This window comes from Anoplophora glabripennis, unplaced genomic scaffold (genome assembly GCF_000390285.2).
Source record: "Anoplophora glabripennis isolate ALB-LARVAE unplaced genomic scaffold, Agla_2.0 scaffold316, whole genome shotgun sequence".
In the NCBI taxonomy this organism is placed as follows: Eukaryota; Metazoa; Arthropoda; class Insecta; order Coleoptera; family Cerambycidae; genus Anoplophora; species Anoplophora glabripennis.
Genome location: NW_019416446.1, coordinates 565,827 through 587,209, shown reverse-complemented (window position 1 = coordinate 587,209; position 21,383 = coordinate 565,827). Strand labels below are relative to the sequence as shown.

Genomic DNA, 21,383 nt, shown 5'->3' with positions numbered 1-21,383 from the left:
TTTTATCTGCAGTCCAATTTAAGTCAGCTAACATGTTGGTTATTACACTCTTCAGATATGTGATACATATGTAAGTAAATTCGAATAAAATTGTTGTTGTTAACTTGTGTTTCATTCCTAATACCTATAACTTAATTTTCAGCTGAATATAGTATTACATTACAAAAAGACATAGGCAAAATGATTCATATAGATCTCCTATTCTTACAAATTACAGATTTTTGCCCACAAGTATTTTCAGAAGAAACACCTCTCCCATTGTCTTACCAATTAGAACAATTACTTGCAAGAACAGTACAAATATTGAGATCATTTCAATTCAAACGCCAAATATTTGTTTCGTCCTGCTAATCACCACTATATCGCAATTTGGTAGGTATGTTTTGATAATCCATATAGACAATAGAGACAATTAATTAGGACAACTAAGGAAAATGTCAAAACCGAATAATATTTGCACAGGGCAGTTTTTAATAGACGCGACATTCGGATTTGTTGACTTGTACAAATGTCGCCTTCGAGGTGTTATCAGACTGATCGAAAATGGTAAGTTTTTTAATGATTACTCTCTTGTTTTCGTATTTGGAAATCTAGTTGTATCTCTCACGTAACATTTTTTATATGAGTTTTTTTAATGCTCCAAACATTTCAAATTTATGACCCATTTTTCGAGATGTTTGAATTTCTTGCATCTTTACACCAAAGTATGCGTTCCAAAAAATTACTACGTTTTTATAACTATGGAGTTTCGTGATATTGTGACAAAATATAGATTATAAAGAAAAGCTGAGACTTCAAAGTTTCCAACTTGTACAAATATGTACAGGGTTAGTCACTATAATCTGACTGAACTTATTGTGAGTTTATTATTGAAATTACAAAAAAGTTTTTGGTTTTTCAATTCCATCTCGAGCTGCATTTTACGACGTTAAGCAACGCTTTAGAGAAACAAAATCTCTTGGAAGACAGAAACGAAGAATTATTCCAAATGAAGAATTAGAACTAACTATATTACTATATTTTCAATGTAAGCAAATATTCATTCGAGGTTCACCATGGTAAATTCAAATATAAAATTATTGTAGAAAGGCCACAAGAGTAAATGCTTCAAGACAATTAAAAATAAGCCGAAGTAAAATTATTAGAACGTTATATAAATATAAATACCGCCCCTATAAAACTACCGGTCCAAAAACTTGCCCAAAATCAAAAAATTCAGCGACTGCAGAGAAATGCTCTGCTTGAAAAATGGCGATCTAAACTATTTTGAACAGATTTTATGGACTGATGAGGCGACTTTTACAACAGCTGGCATTTATAATAGAAAAAATGCTCATACCTAGGCAAATGAAAATCCTCAGTATAATAGGGAAATTCCAAGTCAAGGACGTACATGGTTTAATGTTTGGTGCGGTATATTGAGAAATAAAATCATTGGCCCACTATTTTATGAAGGTGCTTTGACTGAGGAAAGATACTTGCATTTTCTTTAAAATCAAATAGAAAACAAATTAGAAGACCTGCTGCCGCTAATCGACGAATTTCCATTATTCAATTGTTTTTTCTAATACTGTATCATAAAAATTCGTAAAAAAGCTAAAACTTTTGTATTAAAAACTGTTTTGTAATTTCAATAATAAACTCACAACAAGTTGTCAGATTATAGTGACTAACCCCGTACATACGATTGCATATTCTGTCGATTTTGGACATTTAAGAAGTTTTCATTGGCAATCCGAGCAAATACATTCATTTACATCTGAATCTTCTCCAGATGTATGGTCGCTATGTCCGACATTTAGGTGCTGTCGAGTCAACAGAAGACTTGAGTGAAAAAGAGCAAGAGAAACGTAGACTAAAGGAGGACAAAGCCAGAAAAAAAGAACTTAGAGGACGGGGATCCCAAGGTTAGAGACAATTTTCTCTATCTCTGCAATATTTTTTCCGTAAATAAATCATAGTTCGCTCCATTTATACGTTTTGGTGTAATATTTTACGATTTTCTGAAAACAGGGAAATTAGCGAAATACCTAAGGTCGATATGGAGACGTACGTTCGCGAAACTAGGGGAAGACTGGGTCTTTTTGGCCCTTCTGGGTGTCATAATGGCGCTTGTCAGTTTTCTAATGGACAGAGGAATAGCTTTGTGCAATGAGGGTAAGCCATATTTTCTGTGTGTTCCCGAAAGTGAGGTTTAATTTTATGCCAAAATAATGCGTTTCACAAAATTTTACTCCAATAAAAATTTTATAAAAACAGAAATTAAATTTGAAGTTAAAGATTTCTCTGACGCCGGTCCTGTAATTATTAATCATAAATTGGCACTACCGTGCGGATATCAATCAGCGTTTGCCGTCATTTCTAACGTCGTCGTTCTTTGGCATTTTAATAATCGCCTTTATTCTAAATTTTGGTTTAGTTTTTTACATGTTGGTGATAATTTAAGTGGATATTATTTCTAATCTCCCAACAAATTTTTTTACTTACTAAATTTAGTAGTTTTTAGCAATGAAATTTATATGATTACGCACCTGAAACGGTCATCTTGTTCAGGACCGTAACGCACAATTAAATACCGGAAAAAACGAGTACCTATTTGATAAATTTTAATTTTAATAAAAAGGCAGGTGTTACAATCAAAACCCCACTTCCAAAACCACCCTGTATACTTATGGTTATTTATCAAACTGAAGACTAAATTTTTAATAAGTTCTTTTATGAAAAATTGCAAACATTTTTTAGACGCTTGCAAAATTTTTAACAAATACACGTTTATAGAACGGCATTGTTAAAACTATTTGTCAAGTAAACATAAAAAATATATGTATCTATTTTTCTTTATTTATAGCGAGATTGTGGCTATACAACAAGTCAGCCTACAGCCTAACGACACAGTACGTGGCATGGGTCGCACTTCCGGTTATTCTAATATTGTTTAGTTCCGGTTTGGCTCAACTGGTAGCCCCTCAATCTATAGGTGAGTTAAATAAAGCCAAATGTGAATCTCATCGCGTTAGGCCAGTCTTAATCTAAAGCTCCTCACACATCCAGAACAAAATCTAATTGATTCTTCTAACAATTTAGTCCAACTGACCATCTACAAGCAAAAAAAATTTCTTGCTTCAAATGTACAACATTTGAAGGTGAAGGTTGATTTTAAGGTATCGCACGTTTATATACAGTGTGTCCCGTTTTTCAGGTTAACACCTCTGGAAATGTGAGAAGGCTGTGGACTTTGCGCAAGCCAATTTTTTTACAAATAATGCCCTGATAGGAGGTTATATTCTACTAATCATTTTATTGATGTGACAAAAGCCTGGCCTACTACGATTTTTTAAAAGGGTCGTTTTTCCAGAAAGTAGTATTAGGCATTTTTTTATTAAAAAGATAATATTACCAGGCTATTCAACACCTATTAAAATACCCATATACCAAATTTGAACGACAAATGTCTATTGAGTGTTTTTTTATGTAGTGCCAAACTTCGGAACATCAGATAACGAAAAATTATAATAAGCCGGTCAAAGATTGCCATGAAAGTGAAAACAAATACCAATCGGACAAATAAATTTAATACTTTTAATTATATTCATTCATTATTATTAATTAATTATAAAAATAATAACTTCTCTATTACAACCAGGTAGTAGGTCTCAATAGATATAAATACAGGATTTTATCTGTTTTAAAATTTGAGAAAAAAATTTAAAACTCGACCGCCATTTTTAAACGACCGTAACTCCTTAACGAATCGTTTCCGGACATACGTCCATAGGAACTTTTTTCTTATTTTCCGATTCCCAATTCGTATTTAAAATTTTTGCATATAATCCTGAAACACCCTGTATATTTTAAGGAGCTGGTAGTTTTGAAACAAATATGTTTGCAGTTTATGGTGAACTGTAACAGATATTGTAGCTAAAGTCCGAGATAATACATTTCAAAACTATAAAAGATTTGAATTAAATTATATATATTTACAAATAATATAAAATAAGAAAAAATTAAGAAAACAGCATGGTATAGATTTTGGGTAACGCCTTCATTAAAAAAATATTGCGCAAAAATGCCCAAGAAAAAACAAATAAACTATGTCAATTTCGAAAAAAACACGCTCTTTTACCACTGACTTCGAATATATCTTATATAGTCCAGGCGGTACTTGTTTCGGATTGGGTAAAACGCATATGATCGGAGATTTATGCTTTAACGGCTTCTAAATAACATCAGAAATGATAATATTTCTATGCAAATAAAAAAAAACGTAGGCTTAATTGTTATTGCAAAAAAGTATTAAAAAATAGCAAAAAAATTCATTTTTTTCTTGGATTTCTCGTCGACAACTTAGCAACTATTCGTTTTAGACAAAAATGGAAGAGGAAAAAAGTTTTGTAATTAAATTTTGATCAAGATAGAGTTAAAAAATAATTATTGTTGTTGCAAAAATCGGAAAAATCATTTAAAAAATTTCAAAAAATGCTAGTTTATTTGTAAATTTTTATCAGACACTTGAATAATACCTAGGATCTTCATACTTTTTCCAATTAAACTTCTTAGTGCATAGAATCATCACACCAAATTTCATCCAATTCGGTTCGATAGTTTTTACATAATAATTGTTTAATTTTTTTATTTTTTTTTAATTAAAGAATTTTCAAAATAAAATTTCTAAAAATCTAACGCCTTTGAATACTTGAAAATTTCACCACAAAAAGAAGAGCTCTCAAGCTTTAAAATGGTTTTTGAAAAATTCAAATCGGACGATTAGGTGAGCCGTGGTGATTGTTTAAACATTTTCGCAATTTTCACGCTTATAAACAATTGCAATAATTTAATGTTTTTTCAAATTATTTTTTATTTTAAAATATGGTTTGAAAATACTCGGAAAGGCGAGTATTTAAAAAAAACATGATGGTCCACCCATAACTTTCGGAGTTATAGCCCGTTAAAGTTAACCCTTATTTACAGCAAAACTATAAGGGCTGTTTTTTGAACCAATAGGTTTGTTATTCCGAGTACTTTCCAGATATAAATTTTCAAAATTTGCAATCACGGGCGTCCCATATAAAATGTCACTCAAAGATATTCAAGACCGCGTGAAATCAATGAGGTATCAGTGGTGGGGGGAGCAAACACACAGCTACTCCGATCTGAATTCTCGAGTTCAAAATTGCGACACTAGGAAAAATTTTACTTATTTCAGCGTCTAATGGACCAATTACGATGATTTTTTTTTAAATCGATGTCTCGCAACTAAAAAATTCAATTATTATATTTTCAACTACATTTTATTATTAATTATTGGACTTTTGACATGCCGATAAAAAAAAATGATTAATTTATTATGTTTATTTATTTACTATGTTAATTTTCACGACCAAAATTTTTGCATGTTGCACCATGTTGTTTGTATTAATTAAGTATCCTAAAGATTCTTATACTTTTTTTTATAAATAAAAAAAATTTTAGATAAATATTTTAAAAGTAAACGAAAAAATTAAAATTATAATTATTCACAATTTATGTGAGTAATAATTTTTGAAAGACTTTTAGAAATTTATCCTACAACTAAAAATTAATACCAATTTTCAATTGTTTATTTAAATAATTATTGTTTAAACAATTTTATTATATTTAAACAAACTTACTAGTATTACCAAAAATTTGAGAAGAACATTAAATTATTGCAATTGTTTATAAGCGTGAAAATTGCGAAAATGTTTAAACAATCACCACGGCTCTCCTAATCGTCCGATTTGAATTTTTCAAAAAGCATCTTAAAGCTTGAGAACTCTTCTTTTTGTGGTGAAATTTTCAAGTAATCAGAGGCTTTAGATTTTTAGAAATTTGATTTTGAAAATTTTTCAATTTAAAAAAAAATAAAAAAATTAAACAATTATGTAAAAACTATCGAACCGAATTGTATAAAATTTGGTGTGATGATTCTATGCACTAAGAAGTTTAATTGGAAAAAGTATGAAGATCCTAGGTATTATTCAAGTGTCTGACAAAAATTGACAAATAAACTAGCATTTTTTGCAATTTTTTAAATGATTTTTCCGATTTTTGCAACAACAATAATTATTTTTTCGAATTGCAACTAACTCTATCTTGTTCAAAATTTAAACACAAAACTTTTTTTCCTCTTCCATTTTTGTCTAAAATCAATAGTTGCTAAGTTGTCGACGAGAAATCCAAGAAAAAAATGATTTTTTTTGTTATTTTTTTATACTTTTTTGTAATAACAATTAAGCCCACGTTTTTTTTTATTTGCATAGAAAAATTATCATTTCTGATGTGATTTAGAAGCCGTTAAAGCAAAAATCTCCGATCATATGCGTTTTACCCAAGTACACCCTTTGTAAGACAGATACCGCCTGGACTAATAATAGAGCCATGGTCCCACATGTAGATGGTGTGACAGATGCGGATTTTAAATAAATAATCTCAGTACTTGTATTTCTCAGGTTCGGGCATTCCGGAGATAAAGACCATCCTCCGTGGGGTAGCCATGAAGGAGTACCTGACGTTCCGGACGCTGGTGGTGAAGGTCATAGGGCTGACGGCCACCTTAGGCAGTGGCGTACCCGTGGGGAAGGAAGGTCCTTTCGTCCACATAGCCAGCATGACCGCTGCTCTCCTAGGCAAGCTGATCACGAGGTTCCAAGGCATCTACCAGAACGAGAGCAGAGCCACGGAGATGTTGGCCGCTGCCTGTGCCGTTGGAGTTGCCAGCTGCTTCGCTGCACCAGTAGGAGGTCGGTAAATCTTCCTGAGATTGGACCAAATGAATCTACGAATTTTATTTTCAGGTGTACTCTTCAGTATAGAAGTAACGACGGTTTACTTTGCCGTTCGAAATTACTGGCGGGGCTTCTTCGCGGCTGTCTGTGGAGCCACGACCTTTCGCCTTCTAGCCGTGTGGTTCCAAAAAGCGGATACAGTAACTGCCGTCTTCAAGACCAATTTCCATATGGACTTTCCCTTTGATCCGCAAGAATTGTTCGTCTTCGCTTTGATAGGGTAAGGCAGAAAAGTGTCTTGGACTCCATTCGCTTATCTGGTCTTCCATTAAGTTCGATGTGAGACATAATGGATGTAAACCATTTTTCAAGTACTCAATACTCACAAACACTAACTATTCATATCAGAAAGTCTTTGCTCGTTTCAATTGCTTGGTTGTTCAGACTGAGAATTCATTGTTTACTATACAACAGTCTTGATCTGCTAAATTCATTCATTTATGTCTACTAAACCATGCAACCTCAGTCATCTGAATGTATTACCTGAACACTATGCGAAATGAACGGCACATTACAATTCACTATAGCATATTGTGGAAATTCTTTCTTTATTCCAGAGCCATTTGCGGTGTGGGAGGAGCTTTCTACGTCTGGGTCCACAGGCGATACGTAATCTTCATGGGCAATAGCAAGATCCTGAATTTCTTAAAGAAGAAAAAGTAAGTTTCCAACGCACGTCCTTGTAACATAATAAACCGTATTCGATCCTCCAGCCGCTTGTTGTACCCTGGCGTCGCCACTTTGATCGTCTCATCGATAACGTTTCCACCAGGTGCCGGCCAGTTCATTGGAGGTGAACTGTTGGGGAACAATCAAGTAGTGTCGCTCTTCACGAACTTCACGTGGACAGGGGACAATGCTACCATCGAAGAAAAGGATGTAATCCTGCAATGGACTAATCCCTGGACTGATGTCGTCGCCAACTTAGCACTGTACACAATATTCACTGTAAATATACAGGGTGTTAATGAACTTATGTCAAATATTTTTGCCATATGTCCGTTATGTCAAAATACACGGTTTTATATTGAGTAAAATGTAATTTTTAAAATCTGTACCTCAACATTGCAAGGAAGCACTTTTTGAGAACTGCTGATTTTCATAGAAGATGTTCGATGCACCCACCATTTGCTTGCACACAACCTTCAGCGCGGCGTATCCAATTCGCTCGCACGCGTTGCAACATTGCCACGTCCTCGCGAATCGTATTACAAACTTTGGCAATATGATGTCGCAGTTGGTCGATGTTACGTTGAATACACTTTTCACATATCCCCACCAAAAAAAGTCTAAAGGGGTGAGATATCTTCGGATTAACCCCCCTAATTGTATCTAAGATAAATTCCCAATCTATATAATGTATACTTTAGGCCCTAATGGCAAAAGTGCGGTGTCCGCCTCCACGCTTTCAGTCGAACACCTCCATTGGTACACCCGGTACAACCCTCAGTTCCCACTCCTGTGTCTTGGTTTACATTAGAATGCGACTATTTACGCTAATCTGGGAAAGTTTTAATTGATTGCCGATTTCATGATCCTATTTATTTGATAAGGATTTTGATGGGTGACTATGAATTTACAATCTCTTTAATGTAATTAAATTCAGCTAACACCTTCCTCCAGTGACCGTGGTTATTCTTAGAAGGCCTAACTATTGAGCCCCCGTTTTCTTGTAAACCGTCCCATAAATTACGCGGATCTGGTTTTTGCTACACATCAGTTAACTCAGTTTTAGCTCCTTTTTCACCCCTATAAATTTTTGACATAAGTTCATTAACACCCTCTATATAATTTTGGCGGGCAACGACAATTTCAGTAACAATGCTAATTAGTAAATCAATTATTAATTAATGTACCACCTCCATCTGTTCCTTTCAGTTCGTCGCTTCAGTGATCTGCACAACAATGCCTGTGCCTTGCGGCCTCTTCATACCAGTTTTCAAGATTGGTGCCGGATTTGGCCGGATGGTAGGGGAGCTGATGCACATCTGGTTCCCTACAGGTAATTTCGATCGAATTTTATACCATTCGTGACTTTGATGGAAATAAGTTCTATTAGGAATGAGATATGGTGGCAACGTAGCAAAAATCATCCCTGGGGGATACGCAGCGGTGGGTGCTGCAGCGTTTAGTGGTTCCGTCACCCATACCATCTCCGTATCAGTGATAGTGTTTGAAATGACGGGACAGATCACCCATATAATACCGATTATGATCGCCGTTTTGATCTCAAACGCTATAGCGAGTCTGTTGGCACCCAGCATCTACGACAGCATTATAATGATAAAAAAATTGCCTTACGTACCGGATTTACTACCGACTAGTAGTGGTAAGTGCTCATATACAGTGCGTTCAAGATGAAAGGAACAAATTCGTTTAACATTCTGGTAATTATTTTATGGAAAAATGCTCGGACACTTCGATTGGCATTTTTAGTTGCGGAATTTTTGACATAAGAAAATTGTATACATATTACCTGAATTTTAAACGAAATTGTTCCTTTCATCATGAACGCACTGTATATTATATTACCAACTAAATGAATCTAACTCATGATTTTTCTTAGGTATTTACAGGATATATGTAGAAGACTTCATGGTAAGGGACGTCAAGTATATTTGCTATGGTACAACTTACAAACAATTATTATTTGTTTTAAAAGAGAATAACCATTTACAGAGTTTTCCTTTAGTTGACAAACCAGAAAGCATGGTTTTGTTAGGGTCCATACAAAGGATTCAGCTTGTACAATTGATAGAATATCAGATAGGAAGAGAAAAACGAATACAGGTACACCTGCGACACAAAATCTTATGTGAGACGATAAAAATATTACTATGACCTTAGGTAGCAACCCTTCGAAGGAGAACAGCAGAAATAGAATTGAAAACTGTTGAAGATGGACAGAGAAGACCATCTATGCTGAAGAAACAGATGTCTGAGAACCAGTTAGATCAAGTTAGTAACGACCAAATTAATTAACGAGTTTCATTTGAAATCCTAATACCTATTTTAGACAACAGTATACAATCAAGGATCGAGAACAAAGAAGTCCGTTTGGAAGAAAGCTAACACATTCACTTTTAGACCATTCCCCTCAACTAATTCCGTGTCAAATCCTTACCAGACAGTAACTAGTCCAGATAATAGAATACGGTTTGCACTCGATTCAATTTTCAGGTAAATTTGAAGGGTTGTATTAGATTCGCTTTGTCTAGTTTCATGTTTTACGTAGTGCGTCAAGTAATCTTCAAGATGCAGACGATGAAGCTAGCCAAAACCAAGACATCTTCGATGGATCTTTGAGCAATAAGATCGAGGTTCTCCCTATGACCTCAGCATCGTCGAATAGTGTTCATTTGGTAAGGATCATGATGATTCATGCCTAGGGATGAATTATTTGACAATATATCCAATTTCAGTACTAAATACGAAACTTTTAGTCCTTACTTATTTTTTTTTTAGTCATTGGAAGGGATCTGCGACATGGACCACAAAGAACAAACGAAGTGGGAGGAAGAACAGATGGCCGTTCCCGTAGACTTCTCTACTTGTCACATAGACCCAGCGCCCTTCCAATTGGTAGAGCAAACGTCCCTACTCAAGGTCCACTTCCTTTTCTCGATGGTGGGGGTAAAGTACGGTTACGTAACAGCAATCGGGAAATTGGTGGGGGTGGTGGGGTTGAAGGAGCTTCGTAAAGCCATCGAAGACGCCAATAGCGGCGCTCTTCCTTACGCCGATGATGAAAACGATGACGAAACGTTTTGTATTGACGATAAAGACTGTTCAGTGGGACAAGGGACTGATTCAGCGATGCTGTCCAAGGATTCAGAAGTGTGATTTTTACAGAAGGGATGTGGATGCAGATTTAACTGACAGCAAGCAGTTGATGGATCTGGTTATAGTCTCAGTTATATTTTAACTGATTTTGAAAATTATGGAAAATGTGATAAAAATTTTTCAAACTGTAAAATGTGGCCTTACAAATAAATGTCAATTACCCGTTTCAAGTACTTGATAGACTTCTGACCGTATCTTTTAAGCAATGAAAAATGTGTTTAGTTGAATGTTTCGCCTACTTAAAAAAAATATTAAAAATGCTATTGGTTGCCTATTTTTTTATTTCAAGTTCAAATAAAAAAAAAATGTATTCAAATAAGATTAGCAAAGGTATCTTAATTATATGGTGCATTTCTAAAAAACGAATCTAACCATAGCTTCGCTTATTTGAAAATTTACTGAATTCTAGACTTATAATTAAAATCTGACAGATAGGCTTTTCATGACAGATAATGTGATATTAATAGTTATTTATTGTATAAGTGTTTTTATGCGCTATAACGCAGGTAGATATTACAACCAACCAATCGGCAAGAATACCCTTTCTATGATTCCTAATAAGATTGCGCAGTTTTTTGAAACTAGAACATCCTGAAACATATACAGGCCATTCATTCCAAAGAACATCGGCAACGTTACTGGCTAATACAGGAGTTGATGTATTAGCAATCAGGAGACGTGGTGGGTGGAAATCAGCCACAATTGCAGAAAGTTATGTTGGTGGCAGTTTCAGTGACAAAAATTAAATAGCCAACAGGATTCTTTACAATGACACTTCAACTCTAGGTTCAGTCAGATAATATTGAGCCTCCGGTGACAGAAATGGAGCGGTCAAATCATTTTGAGAAAAATGTGACAATTAGTAAACGCGAGGGAAATAATTATCCAGATTTTATAAATGTTACTAAATGTAACAACTTTACAATTACTATAAATATTCATTCATAATAATTAATAAAATGTAATGTTCATCAAATATGTCTATTTATTCGTTCATAAAATATGTATTTATAAGTAGAAATCGCTTTTTTCCCTAGGAAGGTCAGTTACCTTCCGTTGTCCACAGCAACTTCCACTTCTACAGTAAAATCCACTTACCTCCTAGTCTATTTACTATAGTGGTAGCAGATAAAATGTTTTTTATATTCTTCAATAAATTTAGGTGGAACAGATTTATTACCCTCTTCAAATCCTCACCTTGAACCGTCCCTGTATCAAATCCGATTAGATAATGCATCTGTTTTATAATAATAAATAGATAGATCATTAGAACGCGTGTTATTATACTAATTATAACTTAAAAAAAAAGGAAGACGCCATCAAGCAATGTCAAACGATAAGTGGCGTAATCGACTCATCCACGAATCCGTCTGAATTAAATAATTCCAAGACAATTGAAAAATTGCTGACCATTCACGGCAATCTAAGACGTCTGTCTGACGGATGGTTAACGTCCAGGATTAAGTGAGAAAAATGATGACGAATCCACGACAAGTCTTTTGTCCGACGGCCGTTATCTCTCGCGAATCTGATCCGTCAGAGGGAAAATAATCAGTTGGCGTGGTAATTCGAAACAGAAACAAGTGAAAATGGACTATTTGTTAGTGCCGACTCGCTAAACGTTTCGTTTAATTGGCCACACGTATCACGCGTGTTACTTTTGCATTTATTTGATCAAAATATTTATATGCCGCGCCGCGGTTCGTTAGTAACACCGAACTAGTTATTTGCGAATTACAGATCGGGGTTTTCCTTAACTTACTGCGATAATTGTGGACTGCGGCAAATTCGTATGAACGATGTTCAAGAGGTACGTCATTTGTTAAAAATAGTTTCTTAACGAGATAAAATACAAGACGGACCAAGTTAGAAGTGACTGAAGTTACTTCAGAAATAAAGGAAATTTGGTTCACCGCCGTTGCAAGAAAAATGAAAGAGCAAACAGGAAACTTGACTTAAAATCCCGTCTTGGTAAGTCGATCGCCCCAAAACTAATGACACTGAATTAATTTTTAATAATTTCAGTTCTGGATCACTGTCTTTCCTTTGGCACTAACTAAATCTGTAGAGTTTTCCACCAAAATAATAATTTCTAAAAGTTTCCTATAAACCTCTGAGGTCTCCAAAAATTCACATTTAGGAAAACATTCGCATATGCGACTTCTAAAGTAAATGAACCGACACAGAACAAATATACTTAGATGAACTTTTAATATAAATTTTCGAAGCTCTCAGAACAACATACAACTTTTATAGAAAATTATTTTCCTAAAGTCGAAAATAAAAAAAATACAGAAGTGGTCATCTTCTTGTACTAAGCTTTGTACAATGCCTTGTTATTTTTTAGTTAAAACTGCTTAGTTCCAAACTAAAACAGCTAAATACTGCTGAGAGAACAATGTGAGACATCGGAAGCGAAGTGTCAAAGTCAAAGAAATTTCTCGCATCTTTCCAAAAACTACAATGGACGAAAAAGAAACACACTTAGACGAGGGCAACATAGAGGAAACCGATAAGGAATGGGAGGATTTCGCCAAGTTGCTGGAGCAACAGAGAAGGAAGCAGTCGCAGACATTCTACCCCTGTCCACCCCCTGAGGACGTGGAGGATTACGTGCAGACATTGGTACGTTATCAAATTCGCTTTCACACAACTTACAGACGCTTGTGTTTACTATTGAATACCAGGTGTAATAGCAGTTTTAAGTATTAATTAATTATAATTTGTGTAGAATGTAGGTGTGCCAAATGAAAATCAACAAAAAATTATACAGGGTGGCAAATGAAAACGAAACAGAGCCATTTTCAGGTACTGCGTCAAGATTGTAGAAAAATGCTCAGACCCGTCGATTTTAGATTAAAAGGGGACATTATTTGCTGGTATTTTTGACACCGCCACTTTCACCCCCAAGCAAGGGTAAGTATGACCCCAAAATATCTAAATGGCATTGGGGGTTGAGTAATATTTCTTTTGAAAGCTCTTACTTAATGTAGGATCAAGATGAACTTGTTAGTTAATTGTTCGTCAATATTTGGACCAACGGTTTCTACGGAATTGGATTGGGAGAAGAGGCAGCATTGAGTGGCTTCCACGATCTCCTTGATTTCTTTTTGTGGGGATACCTAAAATGTAAAATCTATAAAACACAGCCAGCGTCGCTGGAAGATTTGCGTCAAAGAATCGTCGACGAATGCCGTCGAATCACTCCGGAAATGCTTCGGAATGTGCGCGAACGTTTCGAACAAAATCTTTATTCTTGTATGGAAGCGGGCGGTCATCAATTTGAACATTTAATCAACTAAGTAGTAAGTAAGCAATTAAACATAATTTAAATTTTAAATGTAATTTTTTTTCAAAGTATTGGGCGGAATTATAAAATTTAAAGTCTGTTGTAAAGAGAATTGTAAGAGCTTTCAAATGAAATATTACTCAACCCCCAATGCCATTCAAATATCTTGGGGTAATGCTTATCCTTGCTTAGGGGTGAAAGTGGCGGAGTCAAAAATACCAGCAAAGAATGTCCCCCTTTAATCTAAAATCGACGGGTCTGAGCGTTTTTCTACAATATTGACGCAGTTCCTGAAAATGGCTCTGTTTCGTTTTCATTTGGCCACCTTGTATTTGTAGATGTATGGCAAATACAACAGATTGGGGCAAGCTGCAAAATTGGAGAGCTTAAAAGCTGCCGAAAAGAGAAGACTGAGAGAAGAAAAAGCACGAAAAAACGAGTTACGAATGTACCAAGGTATTTTTACATAGTTCGCAAGGATTAACAGAATTAACACCCCACACCCTTTTCCAAATAATAATAAAAATGAAATTAAAATGAATTTTAAGAATATTTTTTTTATTAATATACTATTATTAACGACTGGCTTGTTCATATAATTATTTAAATCTTGATAAATACAGCATAATAATACTGTGTAATTTTATTATGCAGGTAAATTTGCGAAATCTATCCACTTTTTATGGAAACATACTTTCGCCAGACTAGGAGAAGACTGGGTCTTTTTGGCACTGTTAGGGGTGATCATGGCATTGCTGAGTTTCATTATGGACAGAGGAATATCAGTTTGCGACAACGGTAAGTACAAACCTGAGCTAAACGCAAATCCGATTGTCTAAATACATATGTTAAAAAACAGGGTCAAACGTTACTTAAAAAAGAAAACGCTTAACGTTTATTACATTTTCTCACTAACACATTAAAATGCTGTTCAATTGACATGTTTCCAACATACGTGCGTGATAAAAGATATAGCAGACGCTATTACCTCAGCCGAATAATTTTGCTTATGTATACAATCGTAAATATACTGTTTTGCCTCATAGAAAAACAGTATTTTTTATTGGAAAAGTTTAGTGACTAATATTTGTTCTTCTTTTCTAAAAGTTCAAATAGAATGTTATAAGTAAGCTTAGTGCGGCGCGAAGTTTAACAGGACCGTAGTCAGATTACGAATGAAAATATTAATATGTTTACAGAAAATATGTCGCAACATGGTACTATTACCAAAGAACAAGGCTAAGTAGAGGATAAAGTACCTATATAAATTTAACTGACACCACTTACCCGATAAATCTTAGTGTTAAGACAAGGTTTCCATGGCATATTGGAAGGAGTTAAAACATATTACTACGTGCTTTTCTAAGTTTTCTTTAGTGAAATGGCCATGTTTATCACTTAATATTGACTTGTGTAGGGAAAATGACCGTTCAACGTCTACTGTTGACAACGGACAGCATGAGAAATTGTTGAGGCATACATATTATAATAGAATGAATTGATTTTAAAAATATCAAAGGGAAAGGTAAACTTTGGAAAATAAAATTAGTAATATTGATTTTAAAGAAATAAATTATAAGTTGAATAAGTGTGACCAATAGGAGTACAGTAGATTGTTGAAATTGAGAAAGGAAAGACAAATTAAATAAAAATTAGTATACGATCAATTAAAATTTTTGTAAAAAAAGAAATTTCAAACAAAATTTAAAGAATTATAAAGTACATTCGAAATTAAAAATGTGATTGGTAATTAAAATTCGAATTACTAGAATTAGAAAGTCAAGAGAGTGAAAAAAAAATGTTTTATTCTAAGGTCCGTGAGTAAATCGTACATTCCAGGTTCATACTTTAATTAAGGGAAATTATATTGAAAAATAAAATTATATAAAATTTCGCTTCGGTACTTAAAATAATGATTTCTAGCATCATTAAAATTATATCGAAGCGTCTATATTTACGTTTACATTTAAATATATGAAAAAAATATGTCTTCCAGCAAGGATATGGTTATTCAGAGACCTGACCATGCACCCAGCTGCCCAATACGCTGCTTGGATATCCCTACCAGTCTGCTTAATTCTATTTGGCACCGGTTTTGTCCAACTCGTAGCACCACAATCTATTGGTAAATTTACAGCATCACTATTGAATCCTCTATACTTCCAAGACATTTTAATTTCATGGAATTGTATACCGTTCATTTTAGGTTCTGGTATACCCGAAATGAAGACCATCCTCAGAGGGGTGACCCTGAAGGAGTACCTGACGTTTCGAACCCTGATAGCCAAAGTGGTAGGGTTAACAGTGACCCTAGGAAGCGGCATGCCTTTGGGTAAGGAAGGCCCCTTCGTCCACATCGCCAGTATCACAGCTACCCTCCTCAGCAAGCTGGTCACTGGGTTCCAGGGCATCTACGAGAACGAGAACAGGACCACGGAGATGCTGGCGGCTGCTTGCGCCGTCGGGGTGGCCAGCTGCTTCGCGGCGCCCGTTGGAGGTCAGTTATAAGATCCAGTAAGAGCCAGTACTGGCAGTAGTAAAATTTATCTTCACACTTTTTGTAAGTTATGGATCTTATCCCATTGTTTATTGTGATCTCTTTAGGTGTACTGTTCAGTATAGAAGTAACCACAGTATACTTTGCCGTCCGCAACTACTGGAGGGGATTTTTCGCTGCTGTGTGCGGCGCCACAACGTTTCGACTCTTAGCAGTGTGGTTCCAAAGGGCAGACACCGTAACTGCCGTTTTTAAGACCAATTTCTACATGGACTTCCCCTTTGACCCTCAAGAGTTGTTTGTATTTGCTCTGATGGGGTAAGAGTCTAATAATAATTCATTTTTTTTTGTGACCAACTTAGAAGTTGCCGTTAGCGGTTGATTTTTACGCTGTCGATGACATTTCGTTCTCTTTATTCTGAAGAAAGAAGCTACATGTCTTTCGAAGCGCCAGAATCTTTAAACATACCTACTTTTTAAATAAATTCGGTTGATTCCAGAGCAATTTGTGGCTTGGGCGGAGCATTCTACGTCTGGGTGCATCGACAGTACGTGATGTATATGAGACACAGCAGACTCATCAACAGTTTCCTCAAGAAAAAGTAAGTAGAGATCTTGGAGGTACTTGTACCTAATAAGGCTTGAACTCCGTCTCTCCCTCAATACCAAGAGCTTTTAGCACCTGCGAAATAGCAGGTTGCTCTCTGCTAGTTTGACCCTTTGAAGGTCTGAATAATAAGTATCAGCGCATCCTCACTCCATATCTATAGTTAAGACCACAAAAATAGTTGGATTATTGAGTCAGTTATTCCACCTGTGACAGACCGATGAGAACTAATATCTTTGAAACCGGTATATGTCTGGTGGGTTCTATCTAATCCTAGATATCACGGGTATAATGCAACGATCGTCGCAGAGTAGTTATTTGAGGATAAAGTGACACCCTTCCCATTCTTGCAGTCGATTTCTCTACCCCGCGCTGGTGTCGCTCCTCCTCTCCACAGTGTCCTTCCCCCTCGGCACCGGCCAGTTCATAGCTGGAGACCTGAACACTCACGACCAGGTAGCCTCGCTCTTCAGCAACTTCACCTGGACAGACGAGAACCTCACCGTCGCCGAGTACGCCACCCTCAGCCACTGGAGGACGCCTTGGTCGGGCGTCTGCGTCAACCTGGCCTGCTACACCGTCTTCACAGTGAGTTTTTTTGCTGTTACGAGCGACAGCTCCAAACCGATCAAAACTGTTTTCAGTTCATATTCTCCATCATCTGTTCCACGGTGCCCGTACCCAGCGGTAGCTTCATCCCCGTCTTCAAGATCGGTGCCGGATTTGGAAGAATTGTGGGCGAATTGATGCACATGTGGTTTCCGACAGGTAAAGCAAGTGTAGTTTTTGACCTAAACGAATTTAAAAATGTTAAATGTGGCTTAGCGTCGGTTTAGTTGTTAGGGCGTCGCAGTAGTGGTCCGGATCGCTATGAAAAGCCGTGCCAAGCCACTGTCATTCATGTTATTCACGTTTTGCATTATAAACTACAACAATAGCTTCTCCTGTCATTTTAGGGATGAGGTATGGTGGAAAAGTGGCGGAAATCATCCCCGGGGGATACGCAACGGTGGGAGCCGCAGCCTTCAGTGGCTCTGTCACCCACACCATCTCCGTATCGGTGATAGTATTCGAGATGACCGGCCAAATCACACACATAATACCGATTATGATCGCCGTTTTAATCTCCAACGCCATAGCTAGTTTGTTGTCGCCCAGTATCTACGACAGCATCATACTCATCAAGAAACTGCCATACCTTCCAGATTTATTACCAAGTAGCAGTGGTAAGTTCATAATTTTACATCCCAAGGTCCATAACTTTGATTTTTGTAACATATTTCAGGCATGTACAAAGTTTGCGTTGAAGACTTCATGATAAGAGACATAAAGTACATTTTCTACGGAATGACTTACGAGCAGTTGAAAACCCTTTTAAAAGACAACAGGCGATTGCTTTGCTTCCCTCTCGTGGACAACCCAGGAAACATGGTCTTGCTTGGGTCAATTCAAAGGATGCAACTCATTCAACTGATAGAGAAACACATCGGAAAAGACAGACGTTTGCAGGTACAACGATGTCATCGAACTTTGTATGATTTTTAACGACTGTGTTTCTAGATCGCAGCCATTAGACAGAGAGAGGCAGCCGAGAGAGCTCTGGAAGAAATGAGACAAGCGGAAGAGAGAAAGAGAAGGCCGTCTAGATTTCAAGTGGTGCCAGCACCAGATATGCTTCAAAGGCAAATGTCGGAGAACCACTTAGATCAGGTACCTTTAACACAATGCAAAGTTATTGATCTGCAATTGGTTAATTTTTCCTAGCAACCAACGTACAACCCCGTCTTTGGTTCTCAACCCAAGAAGTCGATTCTTAAGAAGACCAACTCATTCACCCTCAAGGGATTCAGTCCTTTCGTTTCCACCAGCCCAGGGAGTACCCCTTACACGACAGTTACAGGGGCTGAGAGCAGGATAAGGCTTGCCTTTGAAAATATCTTCAGGTACAGAAGATTTCCAATTAAAAAGATTTACGTAAAGTATTTCGTCTCTTATTTATAGAAAATCCGCCCAACTGCAAGATGTCGACAACAATGAAAGTCAACGCGGTCTAGACACTGCTAGAGATTCCATAGATGGCAAAGAACATATCGTCCCAAGTAGCCCAACTACTTCGAAGAAGGTTCAACTTGTAAGTAGATTCGTCACCATCCATATTTCATTGATTCACTGATCAAAAGCTTGTCTTTCGGTACTTACGCTTCGACATCTTTCAGCCCAAGGAAAGAGTTTGCGACATGAGTCCAGAAGATCAAAGGAAGTGGGAGGAAGAACAGATGCAACTACCGGTAGATTTTTCTACTTGCCACATCGACCCATCCCCTTTTCAGCTGGTAGAGAAAACGTCCCTACTCAAAGTCCACTCTCTATTTTCCATGGTGGGGGTGAACCTTGCCTACGTCACCGCCATCGGGAAGTTGGTGGGGGTGGTTGGTTTGAAAGAGTTGAGGAAAGCGATCGAAGACGCGAATAGCGGACACGTGCCGGCTGTTAATGAAAATAATAACGAGGTGGTTAGCGCTAGTGATGTGAAGGATTTCGTGAACAGCGAGCATGAATCAATCACAAGTGACTCTAGAGTTTAAGTGGAGGATATAGAATTTTAATTTTATACGTTGAACAAAACATGTTTGTTGTACCGACTGTAACACATATTAGTTTATATTTAGTTAATATTTATTAAAATTAAATTACTATATTGAATTGACAGTATACTATAGACGGAATGTAGAGAGAGAGACAGACAGACAGACTTATAGTCCAATTACGTGCCAAAATTTGGTTCAATAAACAAAGACACGAAAAAATTAGGAAAAATTCCGTAGAATTGAATGAGCTGACTGTTAGGGTTTCATTTTCAAAATGGCGTCCAAAGGTCGCAAAAAATAGTTTTTTTCATAAAAAAAAAATTTTACATTTTAGAAAAAAATGTTTTGGACAAAAGTTGTAGAACTTTTTATAACAAAAATTTTGAGCCAAGACAATTGCCATGTCAATTGATAAACAAATGTATTAGTTATTGCAAAAAAACGGCTGAAAATCGCATGTTTTTTAATTTCTATCTTTGAAAAAAAAAAAATTACGAAACTTTCAGAATATGTAGTAGTAGAATAAGTAGAATAAGTGCATTTTTGTAAAATTGCAAAATATTTGATAGCTTTTGCAAAAATTGAATTTTTCGAAAAAAAAGACATTTTTTTTCAAGTTTCAATAAATCATACAGTAATGCACTTACGTGACCCATCTTGGGCTTAAAATTTTCTCTAAGAGTTGTACTTTCCTGTGCAAATTGTGCGCGTATTGCAAAATAATTGGAAATACGCGAAAAATCTACCGAAACTTTGACTTCTTTTTTTTGGATCGAAATATGTAGATCTTTTTCTTATCGTTAAAATTTAATCGGAATGGCATTATTGCCATTTGAAACCTGACATATTTTCACGAATTTAAAAAAATGTCCTACGACCACGATACGAAACATACAGAGTGATTCACAAATGGTGACCAAAAATGAAACCTCGTATTCTTTGGTAAATTTTAAGGGGAGTCTTTCCTATAAAGTTTTTATAGAAAATTGAAAGACGAATCCGAAAATATCATGGTTGTTACTGTAAAGCAGTGGCGTACTATTTTATTTAGAAAAATATGCCACCGATACCCTCCGCCACTGGAGCATGTAAATTTTAGGAAAAGCCCTCAGATTTTGGACAATGTTTACATAAATGCATGTGCCCAATTTCAAATTATTTCACTTACTAGTTTTTAAATTATTTAAAAAAAATTAAAAATATTTTTTGAAGTTTAGCACCCTGTATCTTTTTAACGAAGCGTCCTAGATAGAAACTTTATAAGAAAGACTCCCCTTAAAATTCACCAAAGAATATGAGGTTTCATTTTGGGTCACAATTTGTGAATCACCCTGTATATCCTATTATTTTTTTCTTGAAAATATAAGTATTCAATTTTAACATTCATCAAGCGCATTGCTGTAAAATGTTCGTTGCCTCCTCTAGATTTTTTTAAAATAAAAAAGTTATCTCGGCTCCAGAAGGCCGTAAAAAACATTTTTTTTTATTCGCGATTGTCAGTAATTTCTTTCTTTAAGTCATTTTCATAAAATAAAAATTGTAATTGTTAAGTATTTGAAAAAAGATACCCAAAGAAAATGCATTTTTTCAGTAATTTTTTTTTATCCTCAAAATTAATAAAATCGTAAAAATTATTTAATAGTATGGCAATACAACTTTTTCGAAGAAAATAAGCAGTTACTGTAGGGCCATCCCTAAATCCCCCCATCCCCCCAGAAGATCTAGTAAATTTTCGAGAGCGATTTTTTTTTTAAAT

The 21,383-nt window shown here is 35.8% G+C and overlaps 1 protein-coding gene across 1 annotated transcript; it reads left to right on the top strand.

Annotated features, from left to right (window-relative positions):
* The first annotated feature begins 511 nt into the window (after positions 1 to 511).
* LOC108908580 (chloride channel protein 2-like) lies at positions 512 to 19,834 on the top strand. Its single transcript, XM_018712653.2, is given in 29 exon segments — positions 512 to 546; positions 1,775 to 1,907; positions 2,014 to 2,157; positions 2,849 to 2,977; positions 6,468 to 6,758; positions 6,813 to 7,023; positions 7,361 to 7,462; positions 7,517 to 7,751; positions 8,682 to 8,805; positions 8,863 to 9,132; positions 9,370 to 9,593; positions 9,651 to 9,761; positions 9,820 to 9,983; positions 10,039 to 10,165; positions 10,269 to 10,640; positions 13,041 to 13,271; positions 14,274 to 14,391; positions 14,590 to 14,733; positions 15,932 to 16,060; positions 16,142 to 16,432; positions 16,540 to 16,750; positions 16,933 to 17,034; positions 17,393 to 17,627; positions 17,684 to 17,807; positions 17,996 to 18,265; positions 18,325 to 18,548; positions 18,600 to 18,982; positions 19,041 to 19,170; positions 19,256 to 19,834. Coding segments are annotated over 29 exon segments (5,601 nt in total). The 5' UTR covers positions 512 to 543; the 3' UTR covers positions 19,625 to 19,834.
* Positions 19,835 to 21,383: the final 1,549 nt, after the last annotated feature.